Source organism: Dermacentor andersoni, chromosome 2 (assembly GCF_023375885.2).
Source record: "Dermacentor andersoni chromosome 2, qqDerAnde1_hic_scaffold, whole genome shotgun sequence".
Lineage (NCBI taxonomy): Eukaryota > Metazoa > Arthropoda > Arachnida > Ixodida > Ixodidae > Dermacentor > Dermacentor andersoni.
The window spans coordinates 168,691,382-168,701,851 of NC_092815.1; the positions used below are offsets into that span (position 1 = coordinate 168,691,382).

Genomic DNA, 10,470 nt, shown 5'->3' on the forward strand with positions numbered 1-10,470 from the left:
TTACGCTATGCGAATGTCCTGCTTTTGGGCACATTTGGCTCAGTTTATTCTTTTTTTTTTGCTATATCACGTTTGTGAACTGCCTTTGTTCGCCAATATTATGCCCAGCGGCTGTATTACTGAAATTGCCAAATTGGCAGTCAATATTGCGTAAGCGGCTGTGTTTTCCACGGCGCCTGCTAGGCCACCAGATTGTGACAAAAGCACACGAAAGATACTCTTATCAGCACGCACTAGGTGCGGGCCCGCCTCTTCACAGTCCCTCGCAGTGCTAGATACTCCCACACATTAGTAGTCAATCTGTAACATCGCAATACACCATACTCTCATCGGGGTCGTTGCGTTCTTGTGATATATTCCAGAGTTTGTTTAACAGCATAAGCTCGGCCAGCAATTACCGCTCACGTGCAGGGATAAATCACGATCAAACCGTTAATTTTCATTTAATTGACATTTAATTAGGCATTCATTCTCTCAGAAATACAATCTTTAAAGAAAATATTGCTAAACTACTTCGGCATAGATCTCTGAAATATTATGCTGACCTGTCAAGACAGAGGCAAAACAGTTGGTATTCAGCAATAATTCAGTACTATTTTCTCCTCATCGCTTACTTTGGTTTTTTTTCACATAATTGATGAAGTAGAGTCCTTACTAACCACACAAGTCCCTTAGGCCAGTTGCTCGGGACAAAATGTAACAAGTGGTCAATAAATTTATACCAAATACCATAGAGTACATACATGAATACATTGAGGGAACAAGGTTTCATGGTTCCCGAAAATTTTGAGAACGCTAAGAACACTGAATTTGAGATATTCTTGAAAGGTGAATAACTCCAGTAACACTCGATTAAAGAGATACCTTGATTACCCTCAGCTTTTTTTAGAAGTTGTCCCTCAGATCTGCGAAAGAATATATAGACAACAGCTGTTGATATTTTTATACATTGGCATGTGTACGCACGCCTTTATTTATATTTTCAAAGAATGTTTTCTTAGGTTAATCACTGCATTTGCCGAGTCCAATTTTCTTATTGACTAAAGACGTTTCGCATAATTCTGGCAAACCCTGTGGTCATAATGGCTGCGCGCAGCTATCGTAAAATATAGGTATGCGGACGAAGGCAGGACACACGCCGAAAATTTATGTTGGAAAGCACATTTAGTGCCAACGAACAAGGAGAGAAATGAGCGGACACCACAGTGCGCTTTTTGGTGTCGTCTCCCTTCTGGCCTTGTTCGCTGGCGCTAAATATGCTTTCCAAGTAAGTTAACCAACACGCCCAACAAATGGCTACGCAAACAAATGGAAACGCGAAGGGCTGTTACTGAGTTTGTTGTGGTGTCATGACACACACATGGTGGCTTCGCCGCATATCATAGCTATCGAAATGCAAGTTTGGTCTCCCGCAACGACACAGGTACATCTTGGCGTGCTCGCGCGCTCGCATGACGAAGGTGTGGTTGGCTGACAACAAAGCTACATCGGCGATGGGGACATCACCTCTACTGCATGAGCTACAACTTTTTGTTGAGTGTTACTTCATTCTGCATTCCATCAGAGCAGACTACACGATGAAGAGAGATGAAAGCCACAAGCGACGGTAAGGTATACGCTCGTATGCAGACATAGCAATCCTGCGTTACCATTTAGCACTACAGGATTTACTTCCTAAGCACTACGGCATTGAGGCTCAGGATCGGGCCCACCTGTTGCAGCCACCATTTCCCGGCATGCATAGCAGCCTTGGCTCAAGAAAGGTGACGGATGTCACGCGCACAGCTTTTGCAGAGAGACGTGGCTTACTGTGACAGTGCTGGGTGTGGAAAAGGAGTGGGTGGGAAAATCGTATGACGAAAGCCACATGAGCGCTTTGCACATTTCTTTATACAAAACATCGTGACTGGTGAATAAAATATGCTGCACTTACCTGCTATGTTTTGCGCGAAATACGGACGAAGGGTCAACACGGCCACTAAGCCGCGGAGTTCACGTGTGAAGCCGGTTCATTTAACGCTGTACTTATTCAGCACCCGTATGTATACTTTACGGCCGCAACAATACACGTAGACGCACTGGTTGTATATCGGTGGCCATTTACAGGTCTTCATGTTGAATTTCAATGAAAGAACAGCGAATAAGCAGCGAAAGAAACACAAGCAAGCGGTGGCATGGCGAGTAAAAACTACAGCCTTGCTGTGTCTATCCTTCACAATGGCAGCCAAAGAACAGCGTCGCTTCACTGAAGCGCACGGTTGTTGGCTTTATGCACATCCTCTGTATCCAAGTGGGAGTTTTCTTTGTGTGACGTGTGCACTTTTCACTTCAAAACAATGCCAAGAAAATGAATTGCACGAAGCAATTGGGATTTCTCATTCTGGATCTTTTTTTTATTGAAGAAGGATTCCACAGTGTAGGTATTGTCAGTTGGTGTGTTCAACACCATGCACATAACGTACATATTGTCATGTGTCTTGAAAGAGGTCTTGCGACGTTATTTTAGGGCAGCTGTCTCCTAGAAAACAAAGCGGTGGGACATAGCTATCGAGCCCGTGTGGCTTAGCACGCAAACTTCTTCCTTTGTGTCTTTTCTGCCACTTCTCTTGCGCTGTGCCCACTATTATAGGTGGCATTTCCTCTCTTCATCAAAAAGAGCATCAGAAGGATGCTTAAGAAGTGGTAAAAGAACAGAAGGCAAAAAAAATGCTCGCTTGGAGAACACAGTGACAGCCGCAGGAAAGACAAAAGTACAGCAGTGGGGAAGCATGCAGCATGCAGTAGCGCAGGAGGCGTTATGATACATTAGTAGATCGTCTTTCCAAGTAAAAAAATACCAATATCTCGCAAAAATACTTGCTCAAATAGCGGTCTTTGTGCCGGGAGTGGATATTGTGGATCATCTTTGAATATATGCATGGTAAAAGGCTAGGCCACATTGAAGTAGCTGTATGGGTTTGTTGGTAATTCTTCTAATTTGTTGTAGCTAAGGTTCAATAAAATTAACATACAAGGCATACAAGACAACGCACAGCGCTGCGTTTTGTCGCATGTACCTTCTTGTTCCGTGTCGTTGTGGCTATGCTATAATAATTTTGAAGACTACGTCATGTAGGAAAGAAGTGCCTTAATATGGGAAAGGCAGCTTGAAGACTATGTGCAGTTACATATGGACATTGATTGCCCTCAAAAATATTCTACAGTTGTGGCAGTAATCAGTCCTGCGCCCGCACCCCAGTGTTTAGAACTCTCGGCTTGGAACCACTCTCATCACGCGAATTCCCTCCAAATGGCACCTGTTCGAAAATCTTTTTGCAGAACGTTCATTCGTACCTAAACTAAAATGTCAGAGCACAGCGAAAGTGATAGAGTAAAGCAATTTTCCACCATGTTACAAGAAAAAAACTTTCGTTTCGTATACAGTTCCTCAGTGAGAACTTTTCATATTTGTAATACATTCGTATGGGATGACTTAAGTGACCCAGTAGCTCCAATACATAAACGTGCCGCTGACGAGCTGTTCAAGCCATGTGCTGAAACACAGAATGTGCTGTGGTCACAACTTTCGCGCTAAGATATAGTCTATCCTGAAACTTAGCTAATTCAAGTCGGACAAATGTATTGCAGACTATTCACCACCATTAATCTAACAAGTTACTTTGATATATGCTACTGAACATTTATCTGTGAGGGTGCGTTCATTCGCTTTCTTTCTTCTTTTTATCCTTTCTGAGTATTCATTCCTGCACGTGTGGAGTAGCCCACTGGACGCTATAGCATGTCTAACCGGCCAGCCTTTCTTTCTCTACCGTCATTCTCACAATGCCGACCTACACAGAAACACAACTACTCAGGAAAGATATCTCAGTCCATGGAGCAAAGGGTTCAGTACGGTATACGAATACGGCACATGAATTTCCTAGAAAAGTGATAATTCCTTTAGCTTAAATGACTCTCGTTTCACGTCTTGCTGAACACTCCGTATTTTGTGGCTAATTTTCCCATGTGCGCTGTGGTGCTAGCTTTCTAGCTAACTTGTGTACTGCATTTGGGTGATTTATGGGTGTGCTTAAACGCAAACTTTACATTCAGATGCTCTTTTAATGGTAGATTCAGCAACGCTGAGTAATTTCCTATTGGGCCATAGTAAAATACACTTTGAGGCTAATAGGTTCCGTGGCGGTTCTATCACTTGTGACACTATCTTAAGATTTTCCTATGATGCATTTTATTTCGAAGAAAAACACGTGGTATTCCTTTTTTTTCATCTGAGCATTTTTTCTCCGCCGTAAGGAATGATAAAATAAATAGATTGCTGCTCTAGTATTAACTTGAACAAAAAGCAAAACGTGTTAACGCCAAGAAATGTACATGTTCATTTCACACCGACTGTACAAAGAGCAATAAGGTACGTTGAACATGCATCGTAATAAAAAAGATACTTAGTTTGGGTTGTGATTGCTGTGAGTCGAGGTAAACCAAAAAGCAGGCCTTGATCGTCGAATACAGAAATCAAGAAGGTTTGAGGTGAAAGCAAGGAATGAGCACATTTGTGTTCTCAGAAATAAAAGAAAGAAAGCGCTTAGAAAACTGGTTCCCTAAAGGTTCATCTTTTACCTCGCATAATGTTTGCGTCTGTATCTGCTGTTGCGCTGCTACATAAAAACCGTATTCCCACTATACCCCTCCTCACTTCATTGGGCATAATATATCACATATGTAAATATTACCGAGGATAATGTTAAAGACTACATTCTGGGGAATGTGCTATCATAAGAGAAGTTTCCCGCAAAAGTGAACTATTATGTTTCGCCAGACGTAGAAGGTCCATCTAACTACATGGGCGAAAAAAACACCTACAGCCAGGCGGTAAAATCGATGCTGGGAAGGCGCCAGTTAGAGGGTTGCAGCACTTGCGTCCTATGGTCGTAACCTGCGTGGTTCTGCTGTCATTGCATCGCGAGCACTTCGATAATAACACGAAGGCGCGCCCGAACAATCAACGGGCAAATAAAGCTTTCGCCTGACCACTATTCGTTTCCCTGCCGGGCGTAAAGTCCCCAGAAGACACGTGACACCTTGTTTCAAGACTGATTGAAAGTAGGAGAGCGGCTGAGAGATAAACGCTGTGTTTACAGACGCAACCGATAGGGAAAACCCAGCATGGAGCATTGTGCATCATCCTAACCGTCCTTTCCGAAAAATATAAGAGCATCCGAAGAACCAGCTCAGTCAGCAATTCGTCGACCATCCAGCCTGTGTTACGCACCGGTGAGGTAAATTATTCTTACGCCGAAGGCTACAGCACATTACAGGCAAGAATGAGAGTACGCAAAGACCCGATGCTAACTTTACGGTGTTAGAGAGTTTTGGGAATTTTTGTGTTATGCCGCGAATGGAAATGTTCTGCGTTTTTGCACCCTACCTCCATGACGCTACCTGCCGCCATATTTTGTTGAGTATCACGGCGCTTTGTTATGTAGGCATACTAACTCATGAAAAGTACAAATAACCAAGCTACTATTCTCTGAGCTATTGTGAAAGAACACCGCCAACATATGTTTTGATATTTATTACGGGCTTATCTAGAAATTATACAAAACTTTGCGAACCCTGCATGACATTATGTAATTTATTTATGAAAATTCATTAGGCCAACGTGAAATTGGAATAATGTAGAAATTCTGGTAAAGGCTGATCAAAGAAGAAATCTTGTAAGCTAATTTTGCTCTGCACAATAATATTCAAGTTCTAGCAAGAGTTTTGCTTCTGTATTTGTCTATTTTAGAAATCGTGCTCGTAATAAAGATGTAACTAATTTAGTTGGTGCGTTTCTGATGCAGCTAGCTAAACTCAGTCATGAAGGCCTGCCTGTGGATATCCTTGCTCTCCCTAGTCGCAGTGGCATGTAAGTTTTCACGCGATCACAGTCATCACTGTGGTCACTTTCATATCAATTATTACTTCCTTTAGATGGAAACACTTGTTAGAAACACTGTGAATGGACTTTGACATCATTATACGGTAAAAAAAAAGAAATTTCGAAGAAAGTGTTCGTCATCCAACGTCACTGGCTGTTTAAAACAATGTTATTGGTTGAAAAGCGAAATGATTAGCTTATTCAATAACTAACATAAGGCCCTAGTGTGACACGCATTCCTGAGTATTTGTTGTGACAAATAATACCTAAGTGAAAATAAAAAAGCATATATTAGGCTTTCATGTAAACACATGTTTGTTAGACACATCGTTCATCACTTTAAACAAAAACAATCATACTCGCGATTTTTGACACATTAAGATATTGTCCGTCCTCTTTTCATGAACTGTGCTAAAAAAAAGATGCAATAGTCTAGGAAAAAATAGTATCATATTTTGCTTTATTTACACTGATAATCATTTCACATTTTTACCTTTTTTTCATGATTGACGAAGATGGAGCCTCAGTGTGAGTACTAAATCTATATCTACCAAGTAATTGTATGAAGCGCGTGTTTATGTACACTTTTACTAATTGCTCGCGTTCTTGACTTTCTACCCTGTTTTATCAGTGCCACAGAAACTGCGGTTCCCAATCTAGTTCTCACAAAAGGTACTTCTTTTGCTTTATTATTACATGCAGTTCTTTTACGCCTTTTCAGAGTTGTGATTTGCGCTAACCTTTGTTATGGTATTTAAGAATAGTATTTTCGTTGCAGAAAAAAAACGTACCTATATATGTATCATAACACCATACATGACTAAACATTCTTTTTCTTCATTTTTGTCAGCCATTATTTTGCCAGGAATCTTTTCCCTATATCCTATTTATCTTCAAATCATCCGTCCGCCCAAGTGGTCGATGCCAATGGCAGCTGACGTGTGGCTTCGTGTAATGCGATTACGAAACCTTGAAAGATTGGAAAATAAAAATAAATGCTAGATCATAGGACCACACTGCCCATTATGTGCCTTTCAAAAGTGACATCAGATGCGCTGGGCTGCGTGTAATGCCTATAACTTGTATGCCTATAACTATTTTATTTACCGGACACTTACTGTATCCGTTTATTGGTGCCTTCTGTCTAATAACTTTGCTCCTTATCAGATTTGTGCTCTTTCAACATACGCAATACAAGACACATTTTGCAGTTGATTTCATTAAGCTCACCCTCGAAACTCTTCCAGAGGAGAAGATGGATCACACTAACAAGCACCGACGTTGTCCACTTCCTGCACACTTTCTACGTCTAGTGTTCCCACACTTATATCTCAATTTCGTAACATTTTTACCCATAAAACCGTTTTTCGTACGCAGCAAGAAAAGGTATACCTCGTGACATAGCTATCTAAGTTTATTGGCGAGCTAAGCATGTACCACTTCTATTTAAAGGTTACTGATATCAGCGCTGTCAATACCGCATGTACCGTTGAGTAGGAATAAGCACTATGTCATCACCTACCACCGTAACTGCGTCAAATCACTACATTCTTTAAATCCTTAGCACCTATGATTCACCAATATTTCGATAAGATATTACCTCGAATATAATATCTTAGAGCACAAACGTGTTATAGAATCATTGTAGGAATACTGCAGAGTGCTTTTTAGATAGGTTATGTATTTCCCTATGTTTAGAAGTTGAGAAAGTATGCCTATGAAAATTTTACCAGCAGAAAGTGTGTAAAAATTGCCTTGTGGATTCTAACACTCGGAAATAGAGCGAAACAGACAGAGTTTATTGAGTTTGTGTTCGTGAAAGTATTGTGGTCATATATGGTAACATATGGTCAAAAACCACGTGTGTGGCATATATACATCACGGCTGTAGGAATTTTCGCGGCATGGTTTGGGGTTTTCCGGAGACAGGTTATTGTTTCAAACCTGTTCATTAAACGTTCCTTCCTTCTTTCTGTAGAAATGCAAGCTGAGGTTGTGCAAGAAGCTGGCAAGAGTCTCGAGACGCTCGGCAAGATTTTGCAAGGCAAAGACGTTGCTTCAACTAAAGAAGAGCAAGATGAAGTGCTGCAAGTCCTGCGTGCCCTCACCTCAGACGAAGCACTGAGCGACGATGCAGCAGAATACATCTGGCCCATAATTGCTCGTGGCGTGGTGCAAGGAGGCGTAGCGCATGGAGTCCACAAGTGGCTCAACAGGAGGGCATAGACAAAGTCCGCGCCAGTAAAGTTTTTCCGCGTTGAGTAATATTTTGTTCCTTGAAAATGTTTTCATGTACACCTGTTTATGCATAAGATGCTCGAACTGCTTCGTGCGACTGGAAAATAATAAAATCAAATAAATTGTGACTGAAGCACTGGATGCCTCTTTCTATTAAGAATATACATATTTTGTTGATTCACACAGTCAACGATTGGGTTGCGCAAGCCATTGATTTTTTTTACACTAGCTTTCTCGAACCAATTGCTAAATAATCTTAAACCAGTTAAACAAACGTTTCCTTTTGTGTGCGTGTAAACTATTAGAGGCCAACTCCCAATAGCTTTTTTGTTCGTAAATGGCCATTCTCATTGGCCAGCCGTCTTCGCAAATGACAGCTGTCCAGTACCATGATTGGCTTCAATCGTCTTTACCAACAATTCTAGCGCAAAAGGCATTTATGAACTCAGGCCTTGTTTCATACTTTAGGAAGTGTCGTCTTTTCGAAATTTCGAGATGGAGCATTTCCTGGAAATAACTTGTTTTGATACAATCAACCACCTGCAGACTACCCTAGAGAATTCTAACGTTCATCCTTGAGGCTAGACTTGGAAGGAATTCCTTTGTTACCTATCGTAGGAAGAGAGACTACCAGAATAAAGAAACCGTTATCTTCTGAATATTGTCAACAAATATCTATGCTTGTGAATATTTCACAAGTAAGCGAGCAACTACAGAGCTGTTTACTGAAAAAATCAACCCTTACGTCAGCTAATTGTTGAACATGTCGTTTCCTAAACATTCTACACTGCTTTTGGGACAGTGGTTACTTCCAAGGGCTCATAAATACAATTTCAGTGCTCTAACTTATCAAACTCTGTACGGGATGCCAATGCTAGTGCAAATTTGGCACCTTTTTCAGCTGCTGTAGTGCATTGTAAGGAGAATTCGCGTGCCTTTATGCGAAAATGTTGTTCTGATAGAGCGCTTAGTTTACGCATATTTATTATCGTCGACATCGCTGCATTAGCAGAGCGCTTTCGAGGAGTTTGAATGGCCTCAGCTCTCGGCTCAACGTTTTCTGCACTGGTACGCTGCGTTATCAATAGAACCAACAAACGCAGTGTAACGTGAAAGCAACGTGGCTACGTGCATAGCAAGAAGGAAGAAGAAAATTTGGGCACAGTTAGTGTCCAAATCTATGCCCATGCGTAGGATCCTTCTGGGTAATAACACACTAATGGCCGACCAATTGGTTGGAGACACGAAAATATATTAGTGTTAACCCTTCGCAAGCCTTAAGTAACCAAGCGAAAGACGCCACAAGGCTCCTTAACTGCATCTAAAGCATTGCCATTTCGCGTTCTAGTCAAAGACACGCGCTTTTTCAAGGCATACGTGAATCTGTCATACGCCACATAGAAAATCGGCCAAGTCTACCGCAGAGCGCCACAGCGCGATTCGTCCTCTTCCCTGGTGGTGTGCCAGCTGTGACCGCCAAATTGCGGCGGCGCGCACCGCCTATGTTCCTGTTGGCTCCGTGCGTTATGATGGGACGTAGTGCGCTAGACCGTGCAAGATCCCTTCCTATCTGGCTATTACATTACGTAAAGCAGCGGCTGGAAAAAAAGTGGGGGGGGGGGGGGGGTCACAGTTACTTTCACGCTGCCGCCGCATGGCATCAAAGAAGCTGTTTTAGCATCCACATAGCACCTGCACGTGCTGGTGAAAGAGAGAGAGAGAGAGAGAGGTGAAGAGGAGAGACGGGGAGGTTAACCAGATATTAGTCTCGGGTTTGCTACCCTACACTGGGGTTGGGATATAGGGTTTAGAAAGAGGAAAGAGTAGCAAAGGTATAAATCACAAGCACTGCCAGCAGCCTAACTTGTGTCCTCTGCGGGAAACAAAAGCCATTACCAGCAATTACCAATTACAGATAAGTTACGAAAACTACCTGAATGTTACGCCCGATATTTCAAAATGTTATAGATTGTTTCGCTTTCTCCAGCCTTCCATTACTCTGGTTCTTTGTTGGCACCAAATTTGTCATTGTACTTGACAACCGGTTATCTGCTCTACTAAGTAAATGCCGCCCACCGCTCCACCTCTTCCTCTTATTCTAGGCTAGAATATCGGCGACAAATATTTGCTCTTTAAGCTGGACTGCTCTCTTACGGTATCCTCACTTTACACCGGTTATTGTTCATTCACAGCTCTTCTTGAGTAGCCGTTAGCCTCTTCTCAATCCTCTTCGTCATTTCTTTAATTGATTGATTGATTGATTGAGTAACTTTTATTTTACAGTCCTGCAGAATGCGTATTGCGAAGCATTT

The 10,470-nt window shown here is 41.9% G+C and overlaps 1 protein-coding gene across 4 annotated transcripts; it reads left to right on the plus strand.

Moving 5' to 3' along the window:
- Positions 1 to 5,163: 5,163 nt before the first annotated feature.
- Positions 5,164 to 8,291, plus strand: LOC126540486 (uncharacterized). Of its 4 annotated transcripts, none has more exons than XM_055076060.2 (5): positions 5,164 to 5,271; positions 5,844 to 5,908; positions 6,436 to 6,448; positions 6,552 to 6,592; positions 7,899 to 8,291. In XM_055076060.2, the coding sequence occupies exons 2-5, from the start codon at positions 5,860 to 5,862 to the stop codon at positions 8,144 to 8,146; spliced, it is 351 nt and encodes a 116-aa protein (XP_054932035.1). In that variant the 5' UTR covers positions 5,164 to 5,271; positions 5,844 to 5,859; the 3' UTR covers positions 8,147 to 8,291. The 4 variants fall into 4 exon arrangements, with proteins under 4 accessions (XP_054932035.1, XP_054932034.1, XP_054932033.1 ...); XM_055076059.2 differs by having other exon boundaries at positions 5,189 to 5,276; XM_055076058.2 differs by having other exon boundaries at positions 5,215 to 5,315.
- Positions 8,292 to 10,470: the final 2,179 nt, after the last annotated feature.

Bases quoted from the DNA above. Each gene is read 5' to 3' on its own strand.
- LOC126540486 (XM_055076060.2), top strand. From the start codon at position 5,860: ATGAAGGCCTGCCTGTGGATATCCTTGCTCTCCCTAGTCGCAGTGGCA. The intron at 6,593-7,898 runs GTACTTCTTTTG...TTCTTTCTGTAG, and splicing joins CAATCTAGTTCTCACAAAAG to AAATGCAAGCTGAGGTTGTG.